The following is a 24,140-nucleotide window of genomic DNA, read 5'->3' on the forward strand; positions in this document are numbered from 1 at the left end:
TCAGCCGTGTCGGTTTCCCGCAAATATTTATTTGGAGACGTTTCTCGTATCTTTTTTTAAAATATATATATAGGCTTGTGTGCTTTTTCAAAAAAAAAAAAAAAGTTTAAAATGGAATTATTAATTTAAGTTGAGTTAGTTAAAAAGTCTTTTTGGAGCGAGGCCAGGCGGCGCTCCGGGACCGGAGCAAGAGCAGACGGGACCGTCTGTACGTCCAGCGAGGTTTCCGTGGAGATTTAGGGGAGTGATGGAATCCAGGAGGCTCTGGCAGCCGTTTGGGCTGGGGAGGGGGAGGCGAGGGGTGGGGAGGTGGGGAGTGAGGACAGGGTGGAGGGGTTCGGTTTGGAGCGGAGCCAGTGCTGACAGCCCTGGGTGCGGCTGAGATACTCTCCCCTCCGGTTGGGGGAGTAACCTTGCTGGGCTGTTCAGAGTTCGCCGAGACCTGGACCCGCATTCACAAGGCCTCTCAGAATATCGTTGATCCCGGGCCAGGTTTCCCCTGTCCGTAACCCCACCATCTCCTCTGGGATAAAAACTCCAGACTCATCCTATATCAGGCCTTTAGATCAGGCCTCCTACCTCCTAAAGCAAACTCCAGTTATGGACGGCTGTAGTGTCTGCAGGTTTAACTCCAGTCCTGTAGGGCTGTAGTGTCTGCAGGTTTAACTCCAGTCCTGTAGGGCTGTAGTGTCTGCAGGTTTAACTCCAGTCCTAGAGGGCTGTGGTGTCTGCAGGTTTAACTCCAGTCCTGGAGGGCCGCAGTGTCTGCAGGTTTAACTCCAGTCCTGGAGGGCTGTAGTGTCTGCAGGTTTAACTCCTCAGTCCTGGAGGGGTGTGGTGTCTACAGGTTTAACTCCAGTCCTGGACGGCTGCAGTGTCTGCAGGTTTAACTCCTCAGTCCTGGAGGGGTGTGGTGTCTACAGGTTTAACTCCAGTCCTGGACGGCTGCGGTGTCTACAGGTTTAACTCCAGTCCTGGAGGTCCGCAGTGTCTGCAGGTTTAACTCCAGTCCTGGAAGGCTGCGGAATCTGCAGATTTTTGTGGTTTCCTTTCAGTCAGCAGCCAATTAAGGCCTTGAGAACAAGGTGTGTGGACCCTTTAACCAATCAATGACTTGTATTAATCACTCGTGCTGAAACGCGCCAAAAACCAGCAGACACTGCAGCCTCCCAGGACTGGAGTTTGACACCCTTGTCCTAAAATCTTATGATGACAGGTCCTGAATATTCCGTATGTTTTGCTCAAGCCAATGCAGCTTTTTCCCATTTCGGAAAAGGCTGCATTGGCTTGAAGCAGTGCATTTGGATTTAGAACAGTACACATAAGCAGAAAGTATAAGCTGGAAAAAAATCAAACAATTTTTGCAAAGGCGCCTCATCGATTCAGTCTTTTCACTTTTCGCTTCCTCTTTTCCACGCTATTATCTTTTGCTATTTTTGTTCGTTGTTTTGATTATGGAGTTGCTGTTTTTTTTAGTTACACAGTGAAACATTTCCAATTAGCGAACAGACTTGTGCTAAAAACAAACTTCTGCAGATGTTTCGCTTGCGATCTGCGGGGAACTGTCTGGCACCTCTGGTTCCCACTGTATAGGGCCTGAAACGAGAGCCATTCTGCCTGTTTCTCTCCGCTTTCTCCACCGCCTGCGATGCTGTATCCTGGAGTCTGTAATTCTAGCACTGAGCCTCCTCCTTTCTGTGTGTCTGTCTCTCGTTCTCTTTGTCTCTGTCTGTCTGTCTGTCTGTCGCTCTGTCTGTGTGTCTATCTGTCTCTCTGTCTGTGTCTGTCTTTCTGTCTGTCTGTCACTCTCTGTGTGTCTGCCTGTCTCTCCCTGTCTGTCTCTCTGTGTGTCTGCCTGTCTCTCCCTGTATGTCTGTCTGTGTGTCTGTCTCTCTCTGTCTGTCTGCCTGTTCAAGGCATCTGGCTGCAGCCCTGCAGATTCCTCCCACTCCAGCTCTGGCAGTGAATCACATGCGTTAAGCACAGGCCGTATATCAGTGTCCTCCTCTCTCTCCAGCGGAGCGGCCTGTTTCCCTCACGCGATACGGGTATAGGGGCCGGGGTGCAGCGGCGCGTCGGGAGCCCGAATGGCGCGGTGTAGCGCGCCGCGGCGCTAGCGGTCTGGCACGGCCGATTCTGAGCCAACGTGAGAGGTGGCCTTCTGGGCCGGGGGACAAGGGAACCCGATTCAGGTGCTGTTTTCAGTTTTTTGTTTTTCTCTCTCTTTTTTTTTTCTTCTTCTTCTGTCCCCGAGACCCCATTGAGTTCCTCCTTAATCCTCCTGTTGAAAACCTTGGGAAAAAACCAACGCGCCCCCCCCCCCCCCCCCCTCCCTCGTTCTCTATGCGCACCGCCCCACCACCTCCCCACTCCTCTACCTCCTCCCACATTCCAGAAAAGCAACAAAAAAATGTCCAATTAAGATGGTTCTTATTTACTGTACCGCCATTCAACCCCCCCCCCCCCCCCCCTTGCCCCTCCCTTCCCAGAGATTAATTCACAGTGTTTGTGACCTTGGCCAATTCGCCTGGGGCTGGAGTTAGAGCTGTCTCCCAGGTCTCAGGCTGGGCACTCTGCGGGTGGGGGGGAGGGGGGTGGGTGGGCGTGGGGGGGTGGGCGGTGGAGGAGGTGGAGATGGAGGAGGACGGGGAGGCCAGGGGGGCGGTGTGTGTCCTTGGTAAACAGCTCTTTGTGGGATGTGACTGTCTGATCCCTTCGCCCTCCCCCGTCTCCCTTGTCCCCCACCCCCCTCCCCCTTCCCCCTCTTCTCCTTCGCTCCCGCCCTCCCTTCCCAGCATCCCTGGCTGTGGCCTCGCTGCATCGCCACGGCGACAGACTCACCCTGCCGCCACCCTGCTTCTCACGCATGAGGCATTTCCTGTGGGCCGGGGGCCCCGCCCCTCACCCCTCCCTGCCCAACCGCAGGCACAGAAACCTCGACGCAACGTACGCTCAATCTCGGTCGCCCCTTCTCTCTGTACGCCATGGCTGCCATTCGCCACGGGCTTTCTATCACAGGAAAAGTGCTAACTCATTCTCACCTCTCAGACTCATTAGAGAAGAGCTGTTCCTTTGGAGTTACTTTCTCACACACATGCACTCACACATACACGCATACACACATTCACCTACACCCGCACACACATACTCTCACACTCACACACACACGCACGCACACACACACACACTAGCCTTTTGGTTTGATAAAAACAAAGCCCATTATTTTCCATTTCCTTTCCCGTTCCTCCCTTCATACCTTCATACAGTAGGTGCTGAATCATATCCCTCTCTTTTAATCAGTAGGGGAGGTCTCCTCATTGTTTCCTTTCCCCGTCATTCCCTGGCCAGTGGGGGTGGAGTCATGTTAAGTCAGACCGGTAGATGCCAATTAACAGCCTATCAAGAGCATGAGTGGCTCGTTGAGTTAAGGCACCATGCTGTGGTGCGTGGACGAGCCCCATGGTCTCAGGGTTAAAGCCTGCTGTGGCTGGTAGCTCCAAAAAAGGTGACGTGCAGTTGGTTATTGCATTGGCCAGGGCATGGGAGTGGTCAGCCAATTAGAGGTCTGTGTTTCATCGCTCTCTAGTGACCCCTGCTGGTCAATGGGGCACATGTGGACTGCATGCTAAAGCCACCTTTTATGAAAGGTCTTCCTCTGACTCCACTCTATGGGAGCTGGGCTGTAGTCTCTGACAGGAAAAGAAGAAGCTGGTGCCACCACAGGTATCGGGGCAGAACCACACGTCTGCACTTTCCCGAATCTGTAGTGACGTTCGCGCATGTCGAACGCAGCTGCCTTTGAAGCTAACTGGACGTTCCAAATCGGGGTGGGAATTGTATATGTGCACAGCCCCACGTTGGGTGCCAAACACGTTGGGATTCCCTCTGTTACAGCCTCTCAGAAACATTCTCTCTGTGGAACAGCCTATCAGAAGCATCCCCTCTATGTTACAGCCTATCAGAAGCGTTCCCTCTATGTGTAAAAGCGTATCAGAAGGATCTCCTCTATGTTACAGCCAATCAGGACCATTTCCTCTGTGTAACAGCCCTTGAAAAACCTTCTCTTTTGGGAATTCAGCCCAATCTTGGCTTTCCGATATCGGGCAGCCGCGGTCAGGAAGCGCCTCGCGTTTCGCGCCCAGGCGACGGCAGAGCTTCGTGCCGCGTCGCCGCGTCCTCTCTCCCCCGGCGACGGCGCGCGGCCGAGCGCTCACCGCGCGGCGGCTTCCTCTTCCTGCTCCCCGCCGAGGACTCCGAGGAATGTCTCCGGCGCGGCGGCGCTGTCAGCGGGATCTGGGACGAGTGCGGACAGGTTGGGGGGGGGTTACTCAACACGCCAAACTGGGACGGGCCCGCCGAGCAGATCAGATTAAACCCAGTGTGTGTGTGGAGCGCCTCTCTCTCTCTCTCTCTCTCTCTCTCTCTCTCTCTCTCTGTCTCTGTCTTTCCCTCTCTTTCTCTCTCTCTATCTTTCCCTCTCTTTCTCTCACTCTCTCTTTCCCTCTCTTTCTTTCTCTTCTTTTTCTGTGTCTTTTCCTCTCTTTCTTTCTCTCTCTCAGAGCCTGAAGGTGTCGTGCCTGCAGAGAGGGATGTTCTGTGACCGAGCTCAACGGCTGGTTGTTCGGCAGTGCGTGACTCTTAACTGAGTCTCTCAAGGACTTACTGCCTCCCAGAATGCATCTCTTTCTTTCTTTTGCTCCATCTCTCATTCTAGTTCGCTGTCTCTCTCTTTCTCTCTGTTTCACACACACACACACACACACACACACACACACACACACACACACACACACACACACACATGCACCCTCGCTCACACTCACTCGCTCTACCTTCCCTGTTCTAGCGAGGACGTAACCCTGTGTAAACCGTTTTATTCACAGTGTCACGGTCCATTGACCGCGATCCCCTTAATTGCAGATCCCAATCAGATGTGCGCGTTGAGCAGAAGCTCTTAAGCGATTTGCGGTTATTAAAGTTCATTCATCATTACGGTCATCATTCATTCATTCAGTCATCCACCTTTCCGTGGTTCTGGTGCCGCGGGGCTAACATTCTGACCCCCAATCCAGCGCTCACCCAGTCAGTCATGTAGAATAAATTCTCCGGAATGCACCCACCCCCCCCCCCCTTCCCGCCCCCCCCCCCGCGACAATGTACAGTATTTTTTGCATAAATTAAATGCGGTCGCCCCGGTAACGGTGGAGTTAGCGTGTTTTCCCCGCGCGGGCTGCGTCCGTGGCCCGCTGGAATGCCGTTTGGTCCTCTCCTCTGGTGTGCATGTCAGGCCGGCCCTGAGGCACCAGCACCAGCTGGGGGGGCTATTTTGGTCCGTGCCCCCCTTTTTTGGTCTTTGATCCATTGTTCCGGGGGCCCCATTATCTGTGCGAAGACCCGCTCGCTTTGAATACGAGAGGGTTCTGAGTGGGGGCTAGGCAAACCCCCCCCAACCGCCCCGTCCCCCCCCCGTCCCCCCGTCCCACAAATGGAGGGTAGTAGAGTGGCTTTTGAGAGATGCAGGTGCCTCACCCCCCCCCCCCCATCCATCCGGGAGCTCCCGGTGTGTTTGTTTTCTCTGGTGTCGCCGCTGAGGATCCCGCTCGTGCTTCAGCAAGATTGATGACGGCGGCTGCGCTTGTTATAACTCTTGCCGGCGAGGTCTTGCGTTACAGTTTTGATGGGCGCTTTTTTCCGCGGAGGAGAATAGGGGTTCCGCCCTCTTCCCCCTCCCCGTTACCGTCTGCACGAACCTGGGCGGCCACGTGAGCGTCATTGGAGGGAGGGGGCTGGATACCGGGGGATGAGCGGAGACGATGACCAGTTTTGGATCAGTCTAAAACTCCTTGTTACTCCCCCACCTCCATTCCACAAGTGTCAAGCGAGATTTAATAAGAATTTCTTATTTATTTATTTTTTTTTTTCCTAAGCTTTTTTCCATCGTGTGTCTGATTTTTGTACCTTTTGGAGCTCAGCCCTGTGGACTTGTTGCTGGACGTTTTTCGCAGAGGACGTAAATCCGTGGGAGCTCTTGGCAAACCGAGCCCAGAAGCGGTGCTCCAGGAGTGTGGGGACGGTGTGAGACGGTCGGGGTGCGGGCTGCTCTTTTCCTGGTGGATTCCGGGGGAACGACCTGGGGGCCCGGCTAACCGCTAATCCACGTCTCCGCTATTTTAGCCCCGGTGAACGTGGTGGAAAAACTGCTCTGACGATTACGTTTGGGCCCTGTCATGACATACGTGGGTGAATACACTGCTCTAACAATCAGCTTTGGGCCATGTCATGACAAACATGTGTGAATACACTGCTCTATCAATTAACTTTTGGGCACTGTCATGATAGTCATGGGTGAACAAACTTCTCTAACAATCAGCTTTGGGCCATGTCACGACAGACATGGGTGAATAACTCGCTCTACCAATTGATTTAGGGCCTCTGTCGCAACAGGCTAAGCGATGGTAGCCCACAGTGGCTCATTCACAAGATTCCTGCATGAAGCTTTTGATGTTTTTTGTTTTTTTTTTGCGCCCGCCCCCGGTGCCTCCGTCGGGGGGGGGAGCGACCACTTCACCGCACCTCACCGCACTTCACTTCACCCTCGACCCGCCACTTCAGCCCGACGCCGCCGTTGGGTTCGGCGCACCGCTCTAAAAGGCTATCGGCTAAAATCACCCGTTCCTGTTCACTTGTAGCTTGAAAGTGGTTTTGGGTGTTTGCTGGACAGAAGTGCTTTGAATAAAACTTCAGAAAGTGGTATAGCTGTGCAAACTCAGTACACACTGCTTGGCTCTTACAGCTCATGGCTGATCTGTGAATGCTTGCAGTTTCCAACTAAACTCTTTTGTTGATTGTTTCCTTGATTTCTCTGTGTTGTAAAGCGTCCTTAAGACTGTGAAAAGCGCTATATAAAATCAATTTATTATTATTATTATTATTATTATTATTATTATTATTATTATTATTATTATTTTAGTATGTTTTACTTTCTTTCTCACACTGACAGTTAGACCCCCTTCTAATTGGCCTTTCTGACACCTTGTTTCTGTCTGATCTCTATTGTCCTGCTGTGCTTTTATATGAAGGCTGGGTTACTGCAGCGGCTGCAGTGTTGTGAATGAGCTTGTCGCGGCTTCATGGCCCTTAGACACGTTCTGAATGGCGGAACGAGGAGGCCGGGGGCCCCTCCCACAAAGGGGCCGGCCCCGCCCCCGCCCCCGCCCCGCCCGCTGCAGGATGCGAGCTCCCGATGGACGCGCAGATATTTCCCGCCGTATCTCGTCTCCCGGGGGCCAGAGGCCCGTGGTGGCGGGGGGCGGAAGGACGAGCCGGCGATAAGGCCCGGGGAACGATGCCCTCCGCTTCCTCTTTTGGCGAGATTCCCGCAGCGAGATAAGAGGAGCCCATTCAGGGCCGCCGTCTCGTCTCGCTAAGCTCGCCGGGGCTGGGGTTACAAATTGGCGGCTTTGTCGGGGGGGGGGGGGGGGCGGGGGGGAGGCGGGGTGGCGTTTCCGAGCGACGGCGAGCTGCAGTGTTAACGCGTCGTTTTTCGTTATTATCGCTGTAACTGTATACTGTTTTTGTAATTTTTTTTTTTTGGAGGGAGGGAGGGGCGGTAGGTTTCCCGTGGCGGGGTCGAGCTGGAGTAGCGGGGCTTGTCGGGGCCTGTGCGGACGAGGCTACGGTTTCCTCCGCGCGGCGGGTTCGATCCCGGGGCGAGCGAGGGCTGTCAGTACGGAGGAGTGCCGGAGGAGAGCGAGAGGGTTTCGGTGTGCGGGAACGGAAGGCGCTGCAGTGAGGGGCGCAGAATTCGCACCTCAGCGGGGGGGGGGGGGGCGCTCTCGACCCCGTTCCGGCGGTCTCTCGTGTCTCGGGCGCGCCGTAAACCCACTTGCATTCTGGGTAGCCCAGTTCACGGGACTGTCAGCGCCACCTCAGCCGAGCCTCATGCAGGGGAGCTTAACATTCAGTAACTAGTCAATGTTTTTAATGAGATGTTTTCAGAATGCTATGAATGTGAGTACGACACAGTGCATTGAAACACACACACACATGCACATGTGCACACACATACACACACACACACACACACACACACATGCACATGCGCGCACACATACGCATACACACACACACACACACACATATGCACATGCACGCACACAAACATGTACATGCACACATGCACACACACACACACACACACACACACACACGCACCCACACACCCGCCCCTCCACTTAAAGCGCGGCCTCTCCAGAAACCGCTGTCCTGCCTGCTCTCGGTGCTCCGCACTGACCTTTGAACCCCAGGTGATGGAGGGAGGGGGAGGCGTGAGGGGGGAGGCAGGAGAGTTTATTATTTCCTGCGTTTCCTCCTCCGTCTTCCTCCGCTGCTATCCCTGGGGGGCGGTAGTGGAGGTTGGGGGGGAAGGAGGGGGAGCAGGAGGGGGGTGGAGGAGTGAAACAGCTACCCTCCCCTACTTTGAGTATCACTTAACAAGTCCGTCCAATCACGTGGTTACCCGTCGAGTCACACGGCAACCCACATATCCCATATTTACCGTGGCTCAGCCCGTGTTCTGTGTGAATAGGGGAGGAAAAAAAGGCTTCAATTAGCGCTTTGCTTCCGAAAACGGTCTCCTGTTTCATATGACCTTTTGAAAGGGTTTAAAAGTGTAGCTTTTTAGAAAGGAAAAAAAAAAAAAAGCACTCGTGGGTGTCAGTCTCTCCTGAACGCGGACAGAGTCGGGTTATGAGTACGTGCAGTTTAAGCTGTGAGCGGTGCCTGTGGCGAGTACAGCCAGTAGCCCCCGTTAAAAAGTGCGCTGTTACTGCTAGCCTTGCCCAGGGAGGGAGGGTATCTGCCAGGCAGGATAGTGACATTTCATCACGCACCAGCGACCCCTGCTGGTCAGCTGGGGTTCGCGGTTTTGTGCTATGCGCTGGCTATATTGCTTGGCTCAAAGGGGAGAGTGCATGCATCTCCAGAATCGACAGTGGAGGGGTTTGCGATGATTGGGCATTCCTAACTGGGGAGGGAAAAAAAGGGGGGGGGGCATTTAAAAAAAGAAAACCAAGTGTTGATTTTGCAGGTTGATTTAGTGGCACTTATGATTGCATTAAAAAGCAGAATGATTGGAGCTCTTTCTGTACCCCTGCATGATGCATTTGAAGGCACCTTGCTTGAAGAATCTGGGTCAACGGTGCGGTTTAGATCCGTCATTTGGGGCTGTCCGGGGGAGCCTCCAGATCTGTTCGGCTCCAGAGAACCCATTCGGGGCGTTTGACTCTTTAATTTGAGGGACACCTTCCCTCCGCCCCGGACCAGGACGGGGGGGGGGGGGGGGGGGGGCGACCTGAATGGCGGTTGAGCATGAGAGAGAGAGGGAGAGAGAGAGGATGGATGTGTGTGAATGTCTCAGCTGGATGGCCATTGTCCATCTTGCTCAAGCTCAAAACCGCGGTCACAAACCAGGAACCTGTGATCAAAGCCCGGCAGGATTATCGGTTGGGGAAAAAGGGGAGGAGCAGGTGTGCGTGTAGGTGTGTGTCCGCACAGCCGTGTGTGTGTGCGCGCACGCGCGCGCATGTGTGTGTGCATCTATGTGTGTGTGTGTGTGTGTGTGCGCGTGTGTGTGTTGGTGTGTGTGTGCACACGCATGTGCATGTGTATTTATGTGTGTGTAGGTGTGTGTCTGCACAGCCATGTGTGTGTGTGTATATGCATGTGCGTGTGTGTGTGTGTGTGTGTGTGGTGCGCGTGCGCAGATGGGGGGGGGGGGGCGTTCCAAAAGGAGAGAGGAATGTTTCTAATTACGGCCCTTCCAGGTCTTTTTTGGGCCCCCCCCCCCCCCGGCTCCCTCTCCTCTCCTCTTCCTGTGTGTCCCTGCGGCCGAGCCCCTGGCAGCGGTGACCCTGTGAGCCTGTGAGGAGGCAGCGCAGTGTGACATGAGTGATATCAAGAGCAGCGACCCGCTCCCCAGAGGGGGTGGGGGGGGAGGGAGGGGGGGCGTGGGGGGGTGGGATGAAAGTGAGGGCAGAGCCACAGAGACGGGACTTCACTGCTGTGTGGGGAAATTGGCGCTTTCTTTTCGGGGAGAGTGGCCATGGAAGAGAGGGTTTGCCTTGAAGACCCTGTGCCTTCACCTTTCTCCTCGCAGTTGAAGCGATCGTTGAGCTGTGAAATAAACTTTCAAGTGCATTTCAGTCAAATAATGTTTTCTTTTTTGTGCGTTGAGGTTTGGTTCTAAAGATGAGAGCTCAAGGTCGGACATGGTGTGTCTATTCTGTGTGGAATATTTGTGTATATTTACTTCATGCTCACTTTTGATTGGCACTGGCACTGTGAATTGAAGTGAATTGTCATATTCGTTTAGTCGGCTGGTTAAGATTAAAAAGGTCATGTTCGGAAAGAAACATGGTCTGCAAATGACCAATACCAAAAAGAACCACGTCGTGTTTAGGACAAAAAAAAAATTCAAAATCTCGACTGAATACAAGTTTACTGTCATAGTATTTGAGTTGTTTTTTTTCATTGCGGAGAACTTTTAAAACTGACTATTTTGATTAGATTATATGGAATTAAAATTTTAAAAAATGGGTAAGCGTATAAGGAGTTTGAATTCACTTGACCTTGCGCCGTTTCAGCCAAAAACTGCTTGTGGGTTCCTTTGCGGCTCGAAAAAGTTTGGCATGTTCCTCGACCTCTGAAAGACACTTTCGCGGGGGACGTGTTCGTGACGTACTAAGCAGGCAGAAGTGGGTAGGCCTTTACAAAGGCCGAGTTTTATATTCCTGGTATGTCCAAAGCGACCTCAGAAAATAAACAGTTCCCTGGATCCGGTGAGCTCCCTGCGAAGTGTGTTTGTGTGTCCTGCACTTAGTCACTTAGCCAGTGTTTAGCGGTGTTTGTGTGGGCCAAACGCACTGAGGCGTTTCCTGGAGTGTTTAGGTGTGAGTGTGAGCGTTTGGTGAGGTGTCCTGGGGTGTTTGAACAACTGCTGGTTTGGAAAGTTGTGGCGTGTTGTGGCGAGTTCTGTGTGGGAGAGTTTTAAGGTGTTTTTGTAAGCGCTGTGTCAGAGTTTTGGGGTGTTCTGTGAGTGCTGGGTTGGAGAGTTTTGGGGTTTTTGAGTGAGCAGTGTGTCTGAGAGTTTTGGGGTGTTTGAGTGAGTGCTGGGTTGGAGAGTTTTATGGTTATTCTGAGTGCAGGGTGGAGAGTTTTGGGGTCTTTCTGAGTGCTGTCTTAGAGAATTTTGGGGTTATTGTGAGTGGGGTATCTGATGGTTTTGGGGTTATTGTGAGTGCGGTATCTGATGGTTTTTGGGTTATTGTGAGTGCGGTATCTGATGGTTTTGGGGTTATTGTGAGTGCGGTATCTGATGGTTTTGGGGTTATTGTGAGTGGGGTATCTGATGGTTTTGGGGTTATTGTGAGTGCTGTGTCTGATGGTTTTGGGGTTATTGTGAGTGGGGTATCTGATGGTTTTGGGGTTATTGTGAGTGCTGTATCTGATGGTTTTGGGGTTATTGTGAGTGCTGTATCTGATGGTTTTGGGGTTATTGTGAGTGCTGTATCTGATGGTTTTGGGGTTATTGTGAGTGGGGTATCTGATGGTTTTGGGGTTATTGTGAGTGCTGTATCTGATGGTTTTGGGGTTATTGTGAGTGGGGTATCTGATGGTTTTGGGGTTATTGTGAGTGGGGTATCTGATGGTTTTGGGGTTATTGTGAGTGGGGTATCTGATGGTTTTGGGGTTATTGTGAGTGCGGTATCTGATGGTTTTGGGGTTATTGTGAGTGCGGTATCTGATGGTTTTGGGGGATATTGTGAGTGCTGTATCTGATGGTTTTGGGGTTATTGTGAGTGGGATATCTGATGGTTTTGGGGTTATTGTGAGTGCGGTGTCTGATGGTTTTGGGGTTATTGTGAGTGGGGTATCTGATGGTTTTGGGGTTATTGTGAGCTCTGTGCTGATCAGGCCCTCTTGCTGTGTGCTGCAGGTGTGTGTGGGCGGAGGGGGTGTGTGCAGGGTGCAGGGCTGAAGGTGCACCATGGACTTCAGCTTGAGGGTCCTGTCCACTGTCCTGTACCTCTGCCAGGCCTTGCTTGTCTGCTGCTTAGGTAAGTACAGTGTTGGGTCAAAACTGGGTTGGGACCGGGTTGGGACTGGGTTGAGACTGGGTTAAAACTGGGTTGGGACTGGGTTAAAACTGGGTTGGGACTGGGTTAAAACTGGGTTGTGACCAGGCCAGGACTCCTTTGGGGTCTGTGACTGTGACTGATGTGGAAAGAACCTGCAGATTGACATACTTCTGCTACAGTATGTTTATAGGGTTATAAAATTACCTGCATATTTACTCAGACATTGACATCAGGGATACAGTGGCAGTCTCCACTTGGGATTTGAGCCCACAGCCTTCTGGCTGCAAGCTCAGTTCCAGTAACCACAGCACTGCAGAGTTCATTTATACGTGTATGAGTGTGTATATACAGTACAGTGTGTATGTGTTTTTCTCTGTGAGGTGTAAATTAAGGTGAATGTCTCTCTCCCCCCAGCCGTACCCCTGTCCTTCCGCTCGGAGCCCCTGTCCGCGGCGCAGCGGCAGGGGGGCGCGGTTCACCTGCTGTGCTCGGCCCGCCCCCCCTCGGCGCGGCTGTCCTGGCGGTTCATGGGGCGGGCCCTGGAGCCGGGCGCGGGGGCGGCGGCGGCGGCGGCGGGCGTGAGGGTGAGGTCCGGCTCGCTCACCGTCCCCTCCCTGCAGCCGGACCAGGCGGGGCTGTACCAGTGTGTGGCCCAGACCGACGCCGGGGCCATCGCCAGCAGACCCGCACGCGTCACCATCGCCGGTACGGAGTCCCTCTCTCTCTCTGTCTGTCTGTCTGTCTGTCTGTCTGTCTCTCTCATTCCCTCTCTCTCTCAGTCTTTCTGCTGTGTCTCTCACTGTCTCTGTCTCTCTCTGTCTGTCTCTCAGTCTCTATCTGTGACTCTCTCTCTCTGCCTCTCTTTTTGCCTCTTTCTTTTCTGTCTCTTGCTCTCTGTCTCTCTACCTCTCTCTCTGTATCTTTCTGCTCGGTCTTTCGCTGTCTTTCTGTCTCTCGCTCTCTCTCTTTCTGCTGTGTTTTGCTATCTTTCTGTCTCTCTCTTGCTCTGTCTGTCTGTTTCTGCTCTGTCTCTCACTCTCTGTCTCTCAGTCTCTCTCTCTGCCACTTTCTGCTCTGTGTTTTGCTATCTTTCTGTCTCTCTCTTGCTCTGTCTGTCTTACTCCATGGAGTATGACTTCCCTGCAATCTGGCTGCATTCCAGAATGAGGTTAAATAATTTAAATACCTTAAATCCTTTGGACACCTGTGAAATTCCAACAGGCTGCCAATATTTCGCTCCAGTTTTTTTGTCATTTTGCTGAACATTTTGTGATATTAATGTGTTTAGTGTTGAAATTTTGTTCTTTGTTGAAACTTGGTTGGGAAGACACACAGACACACGCACACGCACACACGTGCACACACACACACACACACACACAGGAAAGAGGGGAAGTTTCCGTGATAAGCGGGTATCTGTGTGTTGAGCCTGTGACACAGAGTCACACGTGTTGTCAGCACTGCCCAGGGGGGTTAGGAGGGTGGGGTGGGGTGGGGGGGCGTTAAGGTTAGGAGGAAGTGGTGGGATTTTTTTCGGGCAAAGTGCCAGACACCTCTGAGACCGGGTCCTTAATGATCTTGTGTGCTTCCTGTGGGTCTGAGTGCACTGCTGCTGGGGAGGAAGGAGGGGTGGGGGGTGTGTGGTTTTGGGGGGGGGGGGGGGGGGGGTTCTGCACTGGTCACTCCTCAGCCAGTGTCCTTGAACCCCAGTCTTGGAGATAGATACAGCATCTGTTTCTTGGAATCCTGATTTGCCCAGAAATGGGGCTTTTTTAAAACTAGCGGGACCTTAACAGTAATATGATATTAGTGCCGAAAGGGAAGTTTCAGGTTGTGACATCAGTTTCTGCTAACGTTTTTGTTTTAGCTGATGTTTAGTTGAGCTTGAATCACCACCTCCTGGAGGCCTACCTACACAGGCTTATAATTCAGTAGAACACAAAACTCACCATTGATTTATTAGCAAAGCACATCCAGGAACGTTGGGTGGACTTACCTAACATCAGAGTCTCAACCTGCTCAGCAGGTTGAGACTCTGAAGATTTTAGGTCACTAAAATGAGCCTGAAGATTTTAGGTCACTAAAATGTTTTACAGTCTTCTGTAACAATTTGTCCTGCTTGTGAGGAGCAGTCTTCCCCCCCAGTGGTTATCAATTTAAGGACAAGCTGTGTAGCTTGCTGTTGTCCGATATTCCGCTCTGTGTCATTTTACTTTGTTACAACACCTTAGCTACCTACTCAAACTGGGACCTGGTGTTGGCATTACCGAGAGATAATTTGGTTAATAAGCGATTCTGAGATAATACATGTTCCCGGGTGGGTGTTGGACGTCTGTATTTTCGCGTTCCGTCGCTCGTGAGGGTTAAAGGTCGGGGTGTCCCGCTGCCCACAGGCATCTCGGAGTTTGGCGAGTCCCAGAAGCGCTCCCTGGCCGTGGAGGAAGGCGGCACGGCGCTGGTAGAGTGCCGCCTGCCCCACAGCGACCCCCCCGCCCTGCCTCGGCTGCGGGTTCGAGGAGAGTGGCTGGAGCAGTCCGCAGGTATGTACGGCATGGCTGCTCTATTGATTTTTCGAATGACAGTTAAGCAATATCTTTCTTTCTGTTTTCAATTAGGTCGAAGGTCACTGGAACTGTACAATGCTTTAAAGTTAACCTGAAACGACTCTCAGTCGTGTAATGTTTTTTTTTTTTCCTTTTTCCTCTTCTCTTTTTCACCTGTCTTTTCCTCAGATGAATATTTAATCCTCCCGTCCGGGAACCTTCAGATAGTGTCCGTGTCCCCTCGGCACCAGGGGACGTATAAGTGCGGCGCGTACAACCCCGTCACCAGGGAGGCCAAGGTGGAGGGTCACGGCACGAGGCTGATTGTAAAACGTGAGTCAGGGTGCATTTTGCTGTGACACACAATCCCTCTCCCCCCCCCCTCGTCCCCACCCAGCCCAATTCTGGGTGTGTCAGCTCAGCTGTCCCACATTTTCCCCAACTGTAATTTACCTAAATTGGGCATTTAGCTGAGGTAATGCTTTACGCAGTTATGACTTTTTTTCGACTCGGATTTATTCATTGCCGCCCAAAGCGGTTTTGACAGCTTGTGAATTTAGCAGTTATTACAGGTGTTTTAAATTCCCTGTGGAATTCACACACAGTGAAAAGGCAGCCGCATTTCATCCACTTTTTTCCATTTCTGTGTCCTCACGTCTGCCCGAAATACAGCTAACTCCACTGACTCTTTAGCCAGATGCTCCTCTCTTCTGATTCTTAACATCGAAGGTCCTGTCTTCATCTTTGAGGCATCTTCCGAAAATTCACCGAGGGGTGTGACCAAGAACAGTCCTCCTTGGTCACACCCTTTACGTAAGGATGTTCCGTGCTGTAATATTGCCATGGAAACCAACCGACACCAACGGAATACAGGAAGAGAAGTTCTACTGATTCAAAAGAACCCCTGCTAACCTTTGATCTCCCCCCCCCCCCCCCCTTATTCTGCAGGTTCAGATGGATCCTCCCAGGTGCGGATTGTGTTCCCCGTCACCCCGCAGACCCTCAACGTGGTACGGTCCAAGCCCTTAACCTTGGAGTGCGTCCTAGCAGGGCGTCCCAACCTCATCGCCCGCTGGGTGAAAGACGGACAGGACGTGGTGTTGGGACCTAGCCACACGCTGGTACACAACAACCTCCTGTTGACATCTGTGAAGCAGAGCGATGCTGGGAACTACAAATGCTTGGTCCCGACAGAGAAGAGGGACGTGGTCAGCGCCAACTACACTGTGAACGTGCTCGGTAGGTCACATTTAACATTATGAGAATTCCTTTATGAATCCACCTGTTTCTATGTTAGAATATATATATGGAAGAACTTAAAACCAGAGGTGTGCATGATTCTTTATGAAAGAATGAGATGAGTTTATTAGAAATGGATAAGCAATATGAGTAAGAAAGGGGTACAGGTGGGGTCTATTAAATGATTATCTCAAAACTGGATACCAGTTACCCTCAAACTGTGTTGAGATTTATTGAAGTGAAATGTTCTCCAGGCGGATGTAGATTTGCATTCTGTGTTTTTAATGGGTAGTGGGTGAAGTTGGTATGTTATTACATGTATGTGTGTGTAAACCCAGTGCTGTCCTTCTCTTTTGTAGAGCCTCCCTCCGTGTTGCGGGGGCTGTCGGATCAGTCCGTCACCTCCGGCTCCTCCACCCGATTCGTCTGCGCGGCCAAGGGAAGCCCCGCCCCCAACATCACCTGGCTCTTCAACGCCAACCCGGTCGTCCCCTCCAGCCGCCACCAGGTCTCCGGCTCCTCCCTCCGCATCGCCGCGGTGACGTCGCAGGATCAGGGCGTGTACCAGTGCCTGCTGGACAACGGGGTTGGCTGGGCCCAGTCTGCCGGCACACTCACCGTCCAATCAGGTACGCAGCCTTAACGGTTCAAAGCCAGTGCCGGATGGATACCTGGAAGTGCAAATGAGAGAGACCCCTTTCGTTTGGAAGCATTCCAGTACTCAGGCATCCTTCTATCACCAGGCCCATAGGGTCTTCTCATTCAGTTAAATTAGTGGTGTTCAGTCTTGCATGAAATGGGCTGGTGTGGGTACAGGCTTTTGTTGCCGTCCAGCACAAAGGCTACCAATCTGGCAAACGAAGGCATCGATCGAAGTCCGTGATTGGCTGTTTAGTCGATTAGTTGAGTCAAGTGTTTTAGCGCTGGGCTGGAACAAGCACTTGCACCAACACCAACCCTTCTCAGCTCAGATGAAACACTTATCCTATAGAGACGGTTAAGCTGTTCAGCCAGTACAGTCAAGGGTTAATGTTTCATGTGTAGGAGAAGCTATACTGACCAGCTCAGGCATGGATTTCTGTTTTGAATGCCAGAGAGGGAGTTGGGGAGGGTGTGAGGGGAGGGGGGGGGGGGGGGGGGGGGGGCGGGGCGGGGCGTGCGGACGCTGACCATGAGAGCGCGCTCCGTGCGTTCCGTTTCGGGAGAAGCCGTCGATCGGCGGAATGCTGGGAGCTGTTTCTGCAAGGTTATGATGGAGGACAGACCACCCAGCTGTCAACATCAGACGCACCCCCCCCCCCCCCCCCCCACTTTGATTTACTAACACATCAGCTCCATCTGCGCTGCTAAGCCCAAACTGCTGTCCTTATCTGGCAAGTGATTAAATAAAGGAATCAGTCAACTGGCCCTTAATCATAGAAGATTCTGGAAAGAACATGCTGTTTTTTTCCCATGTCTGTGGGCTACTTTTTTTCCCCCTACCATGCAGTAGAAAAGCGCTGGCATGCCCTTGTAATTAAAACCAGCTAAATATACCCGGGATCGCCGTATTGGTTGCTATTCAACGTTTGTGTACTTGACGGTGCATTCGTTTCTACATCTCCGACTCTACTCCTCTGTGCTTATTTTACCATGTTTAATGAACAAAAATATAGACTGTTCAAATAAAACAGGAGAAATCTGCCATAGGAGTATTAAAACAGATCAGGAATCATGACTTACATTGCTGTAGAGGTTTAAAATCAGCTGCTCTCTTTTTGTAGCTATAATAAACCTTTCAGTTAGTAACCGATATTGAAGCCAGATTCTCATTAAAAATGATTTTGTTTTGATTTCACTGTGTGATTAACTTGTGTTCTGAGGTTCAGATCTTTAATCTGACTGAGGAGCTGCTGCAGTAGCATCCAAAATTTTTTAAATGGAAAAAAAACTGAATGGTGTGTCTCCCTGTGTCTGTTTGTCCATCTGTGTTGGTCCCTCAGGTCCAAGTTCCAGACCCGTCATCCTGTCCCCACCTTTAAGCGGCAGTTTTCAGGAGGGGGACGACGTGTTCCTGTCCTGTAACGCCAGCGGCCAGCCCCTGCCGGTTATCCGCTGGTACAACGCCGCCGGCCCCATCGCCACGCATCCCGCCCGCCTGCTCCAGCCCCCGCAGGCCGCAGCCAGGGCCCCCGGTGACAGCCCTCCCCACCTCACCATGTCTCGGCCTGGGAGCAGCTCACTCTACATCCAGGCTGTAACCCCGGCCCATGCCGGGAAGTACATTTGCGAAGCCTCCAACGAGCTGGGCTCCGTGAAGGCCGAGGCAATCCTCACCGTCGGTAAGTCAGCTCCAAACTGCCGTTTATTAGTTATATTATTTGTTGGTCTATCCAATAAGCTGCCTTTAAGCCTTCTGGCCCTGTTAGCGTTTGCCCTAACTGAATATTCAGCAACGATGCAGCGTGTTAATACAATTAGCTAATATAATTAGTTGCTAGTTGCTAACATAATAAATATATTAGCTAAATGGCTAATATGTTTAGCTTGTTTGTGCCTGTCGTACCTTTCTCCCTGTGCGGGAAAAAAATAAAAAATAGCTGAGCCTCGAGTTTGGCAGGAGGTGAAGGAGAGGAGGATGAGATGAAGGGTGGGGAGGAAGGAGAGGAGGAGGAGGAGGAGGAGGTGAAGGGCGAGGAAGAGGGTGCGTAGGGAGTTGGAGATGGAGAGGTTGTGGTGTGTGTGTGTGTGTGTGGGGGTGGAGGTTGTGCAGCAGTCTGGGTCCCTCTGGTATTTTAATGGCCGGTGTGTGGAATGCGTGGCAGCTGGACATAGGCCCGAGGCCTGGTTTAGAGTTACCGGCTCCGGGGCTGTTTGTTTTGTAAAATAAACCGGCGGCGTGCACCAAAAAACGGCCCGAAAAGCCAGGGCCCCGGGGTTCTCGCACCGAACGGCAAGGCCCGGCCACTCCAACCTCCTCTTCCGTCTGCTTACGGCACGAAATTATATATTCGCGCTCGTAGCTGGTAAGACTGCAGCAAGGAGCCATAAGTACCCCCTACCCCATCCCCTCCCCTCCGCCCCCCCCCCCCCCCACCGTGAGGCCCGCACGTATACTATCTCCTAAGTGCCTCGGAAAAATTCCATTTCTCCACTGCCAGCAAGCCAGTGTCAGACATAATATAGTTCCCATCTTGCAAAATTTCCCTGGTGGACCGTTCCAGCTCTGGCGTATTTATAATGAGAAAAGCAAACAAAAGCGTTATTATGCTCTGTCCACTGCCGTATGAACCCGGGTTTTTTTTTTTTTTTAACGATTTTTTAATTTTATGTTTTACGTTCCTCGAATGTCGTGCTCCCCTACGCTCTGGAAATTCGGGGAAGTTGGAAAGCGGGCTGATTCATGGACTCGCGGTCCGTTTCCGCGACCCCGAACGAATAACCTTGGCGGGACTTGCGCCGAGCACTCCGTCATAATCCGGAGATTTTCTGCAGACTCTTCCGGAGTAGTGTTCGCAGAGCACACACACAAAAAAACACATCTCCTTACATTCACATTCATCATCTGTTTTTTTTTTTTTTTCAAGGTCCACTGTGGTTAAAAAATGAAGAAAAAAAAAAAAAACGAGAGTAATGCGTCTCTAGTGAGAATGTTTGCTTTTCGGCGTCGTTGCATTTGGAAAGAAATAAAGTTGGTTGCTGTCTGCGCTTTTGTTTAAGCTTTTGATTCCAATTACTGGAGAGTAATTGGATTGAAACATTTGAGTAATTGGATTCACTTCTCTCCAGTCGAATAAGATTTCTTCTTCTCTGTTTTTCGCTGACAGAACCTCTGGAGAGCACCTCTGCGGGCACCTCTACGGACTCCACGCTGTCAATACACCCGATCCAGAATGACGAGGGGGAGGAGCCGTTTTTACAAGAGGAGGAGCCGGGAGAGGGCCACGCCCTGCCCAGCGAGAGAACCAGCGACCTGCCCCCTCCGGAGGCGCCGATCATCACCAGCCCCCCCCAGACACACAAGCCCGACGTTTACGACCTGGAGTGGAGACCGGGGAGGGACTGGAGCAGTCCCATCAACGCCTACTTCGTGAAATACCGCAAGGTGAGCGACAGACGCGCGCTCGTCTGTTAAAACCTGCTTTTGAGTGGCTGAATCTTGGCCCGTCTACCTTGGTAGTGTAGTGTAATGGTTAGAGAACTCAGAGGTTGCAGGTTTGATTCTTGATCGTTGTGTCTGTTCAGTGTTTAAATGTAAATGTGCATCTGTAGGGCTGAATTAGGGCAGTGGGCTGAAGTGGAAGTAGGCTTTGAAGGGGGTGGGGTCTTGGGGGGGGGGAATGGGGTTGGTACAAAATGAGGCAAACAAGAAGAAACCACAAAAAAAGTAAAAAATGTGATTACTAAAGCCAGTTGAAGTGTCTGTATGCGATTGCACTGAATGTTGAATTAGAACAGCTTTCGCAAAGGACCCAGCTGTCCTGGCTCACTAAATGAATGAAATGTGTTCTGTATATTTATGGTACGCATCAGTGAGAATCAACTTCCATTCGTCTTTGACAAAATAATTATGTCGTAATAACAGAAATCACAAAGCTAACGTCGGCAGTGCACCCCCCGATTTTGATCTCGCAAAGTGCTTAAAGCCCATTGATTTTGCAAAAGCATATAAACACAGTAGCCAACCACAATAGCCTGCTAGTTCATCTAGTTTAAACAAATCTATTGTTAAGCATTCTGTTAAAATGTTACTTCCTTACGGCGTTAGGTGAGTAAAAAAAACATACTTTTCGAATGTGCAGAGTTTATATTCCGACTGTAATTGATTCATTAGACCTTAAAAGCGAGTTGCACAGTGACTACATTGTTGCATGGGAACTGCATAGTGGCGCAGAGGGAGCTACAGTGCGTAACCGTGAGCATAGCTTCAGTTAAACATCTAGCTTTTAAAAGTGAAAAAATACAGTCCGTCAGGTTATAAGCGGAAAACAAACAGGGGGAAAGGGGGGCTGTAGTGAATGAAGCAGTGCTTGTAAAAGGCATACTCAGAGACAAAAATGGATCCTTAGGGCAGAGCGCGGCGTATTAGTTACACTGCAATATGAAACAGAGGGTCACGGGTTCAGATCCCAGGTGGGACATAGCTGTTCTGCCGCGGGCTAGAGGCGCGTCGCCGGCGTAAATTCCAAAAGCCGTGAGTCCTGCCGCGCTCCAGAATGCGCAGTATGTGAACAATTGCGCTTTAAGTCGCTCCGGATAAAGAGGTCTTCAAGTGAGTAATCATGTAACGGGGCAGCGATCGGTCAGCATGACTTCTGAGAGCACCCCAGAGGAAAAAAAAGGTTTGTCCAGTCTGGTCATTAATGGGAGGGGTGCAGTTTTGGGGGTGGGGGAGTCAGGGGGGTGGTTTTTGGGGGGGCCTCTGGGGGCAGAGTTGGCTGTCTCTAGGCCTGTTTACTCCAGAAGCGCGTGGAGCGTGACCGAAGTTATTATTCTCGTTTACGCTCCGCTCGAACAGCGGGCCCCATTGTGCGGGAAGGCCGGGGAAGGCCGGGGAATGCCGCGAGCGCTCTCGGGCCTTTGTTTCCGGATGCCGCCGCCTCCTCGCGCGCCTCCTCCGTCCGAGCCGGCGACAAACAACGGGGTTCTAACGCTCTCCTCGTTTGTCCTCCCCGTTCGCTGTTTCCTGGGCCCCGTCCCACGCCCCACCAGCTGGACGACGCGGGCAACGTGGCGGGAGGCTGGCACACGGTGCGTGTGCCGGGCAGCGAGAAGACCCTGCGCCTGTCGGAGCTGGAGCCCTCCAGCCTGTACGAGGTGCTGATGGTGGCCCGCAGCTCTGCCGGCGAGGGACAGCCCGCCATGCTCACCTTCCGCACCGGCAAGGGTGAGTGAGTGAGTGAGTGAGTGAGTGAGTGGGTGGGTGGGTGGGTGAGTGAGTGAGTGAGTGAGTGAGTGAGTGAGTGAGTGAGTGAGTGAGTGAGTGAGTGAGTGAGTGGGTGGGTGAGTGGGTGAGTGAGTGAGTGAGTGAGTGAGTGAGTGAGTGAGTGAGTGAGTGAGTGGGTGGGTGGGTGGGTGGGTGGGTGGGTGGGTGAGTGAGTGAGTGAGTGGGTGGGTGGGTGAGTGAGTGGGAGTGGGTGGGTGAGTGAGTGAGTGGGTGGGTGAGTGAGTGAGTGGGTGAGTGAGTGGGTGAGTGAGTGAGTGAGTGGGTGAGTGAGTGGGTGAGTGGGTGAGTGGGTGGGTGAGTGAGTGAGTGAGTGAGTGAGTGAGTGAGTGAGTGAGTGAGTGGGTGGGTGAGTGAGTGAGTGAGTGAGTGGGTGGGTGGGTGGGTGGGTGGGTGGGTGAGTGAGTGAGTGAGTGAGTGAGTGGGTGGGTGAGTGAGTGAGTGGGTGGGTGGGTGAGTGAGTGTGGGAGGAAGGAAGGAAGGAGCCGGGCTCGTAACCTGAAGGTCACGGGTTCGATTCCTGGGTACGACACTGCCGTTGTATCCTTGAGCAAGGTACTTAAGCTGCATTGCTTCAGTACATATGTCCAGCTGTATAAATGGATGCAATGTAAGTGCTGTGTAAATGTTGTGTAAATTGCTCTGGATTAGAGCGTCTGCTAAATGCCTGTAATGTAATATAATGTAATGACAGCCCTGCGGAATGAGCCAGAATGGCCGCCACGTAGCTTCAGTTTTTTAGACGTCTTTGAGCCGGTCCGCGGCGGTCGGCGCTCGAGGCGGGGGGACGGCCGGCCGGCTTCCTAAGGTTCGAAATTCCTGCAGGGTCTAAATCAAATGCGTGTTTACAGATCGCGGCTGAGTTGGTGTCTTTTTTTTTCGTCTCCGGGAGCTGCGCTCCAAACTAATCTTGTGTGCTCCCTCCCTCTCTGCCTCCCTGTCTCTCCCCAGAGAGGATCTCCCCCAGCAAGAACCCCTCCAAGCCCCCGATTTTGTCCCTCCCGGACAGTTCCAACACTCACTTTGGGGTGGTTGTGCACGACACCGGTAAGGACCCGGTTACCCGGTTACTCTCGTTACCTCCCACAATCCTCTCCTCTCTTTCCCCTCTTAGCTTTTAATAAGAAATCTTGTCTAAAGCTTGTGTTTGCTGAAATTTCAGTTTGTTTCCATGGGAAATAAAATTAGCCAATGAGCAGAAAGACCCCTGTCAGCTGATCAATCTTGGCTCAGTCTTAAGCTGTATCAGTGTGAATGGCAGCTTCCTCCTACCTTCAAGAGTATGTATTAATGTATTAATGGGAACGAGACCACAATAAGCCAAACTGCATGTAGGACAATCCTAGTTAAAGGTCATACTGTGATTATGTTACTTACATGCTCGAGAGATGGCTTTATCCAGATTTGTACAGCTCATATTCTCTATGCTGTGCATTGTATTTCCTGAAGTATGCACCTTTCTTAAGGTTTCCACGGAAACGCCTTCATAAAGTTTGAGCCTACAACCTTCTGATTGTCCACACTGCAAAAGCAACAAATAAGTCTACTCTTAACAAGTATTTTAGTAGTACGTTTAGACTTAATATCTTATTACTTATTACCTTTTTTGCTAAATAAGACAGAAAGATTGCCAATTTTTACTGTTTCTCAAGATTTGCAGACGGGGTAAGACAATATCGCTCGTCAAGCAAAAAAAAGGAACTTGAAACAAGCTAATATTTTCTACCTGAGAGGGGGGAAAAAAAAAAAAGATTTGAAGCCTCATTACAAGACTAAGACACTTGTTAAGACAGGCTATTTTTTTTGTGTGCGGTGTAACAGCTACCCTACACTGCCGCCCCAGGTGCAGCCGCTCGCCCGTACATCACGTCGCACTGACAGAATAAGGTTAAGATGAGCGCTTGCCTAGCTGCGCGTTCCTGTATGAAATATTAAGGTGCCAGGGAGTTTGCTTCTTCCCCTGGAATTTGGCCCCGGGTCCCCCGTCGGCTCTGCCAGCTCCTCTCGAGCGGGTGGTACGGTGCGAAATGTTTGGACAGCGTCTGTTTCGTCTCTCGTCCCTGCCGGAATGTTCCGCCGAGCGAAAGCTTCGCTTCGGGTTTTTTTTTGCGCGCGCTTAGGCTGGCCGGGCAGCGAGAGAGAGAGATGATTCGACGTGCTCATGTAGGAAGGGGAAATACAAGCGCACTCAGGATGTACGGTACTGGCACAGACTATGGAAACACTGTCCTTAAAGAATAAGTAGCGCTCTTAAAAACTTTGTTTATTTGTGCCAATTGTTTCTCTGAGCCATTTTAG

The 24,140-nt window shown here is 51.6% G+C and overlaps 1 protein-coding gene across 3 annotated transcripts in view; it reads left to right on the forward strand.

The window, feature by feature from the left end:
- LOC118235023 (cell adhesion molecule-related/down-regulated by oncogenes-like) overlaps positions 1-24,140 on the forward strand; it is a 48,080-nt gene that overhangs the window by 12,956 nt on the left and 10,984 nt on the right. For all 3 annotated transcript variants that reach the window (XM_035431972.1, XM_035431971.1, XM_035431973.1), the window contains exons 2-11: positions 11,996-12,116; positions 12,552-12,842; positions 14,531-14,677; positions 14,870-15,013; positions 15,629-15,919; positions 16,279-16,548; positions 17,902-18,240; positions 19,726-20,003; positions 21,611-21,785; positions 22,794-22,889. In XM_035431972.1, coding sequence (XP_035287863.1) covers positions 12,047-12,116; positions 12,552-12,842; positions 14,531-14,677; positions 14,870-15,013; positions 15,629-15,919; positions 16,279-16,548; positions 17,902-18,240; positions 19,726-20,003; positions 21,611-21,785; positions 22,794-22,889 — 2,101 coding nt within the window. In that variant the 5' untranslated portion in view covers positions 11,996-12,046. The remainder of the gene's footprint in view (positions 1-11,995; positions 12,117-12,551; positions 12,843-14,530; positions 14,678-14,869; positions 15,014-15,628; positions 15,920-16,278; positions 16,549-17,901; positions 18,241-19,725; positions 20,004-21,610; positions 21,786-22,793; positions 22,890-24,140) is intronic.

This window comes from Anguilla anguilla, chromosome 9 (assembly GCF_013347855.1).
Source record: "Anguilla anguilla isolate fAngAng1 chromosome 9, fAngAng1.pri, whole genome shotgun sequence".
Taxonomy (NCBI): Eukaryota; Metazoa; Chordata; class Actinopteri; order Anguilliformes; family Anguillidae; genus Anguilla; species Anguilla anguilla.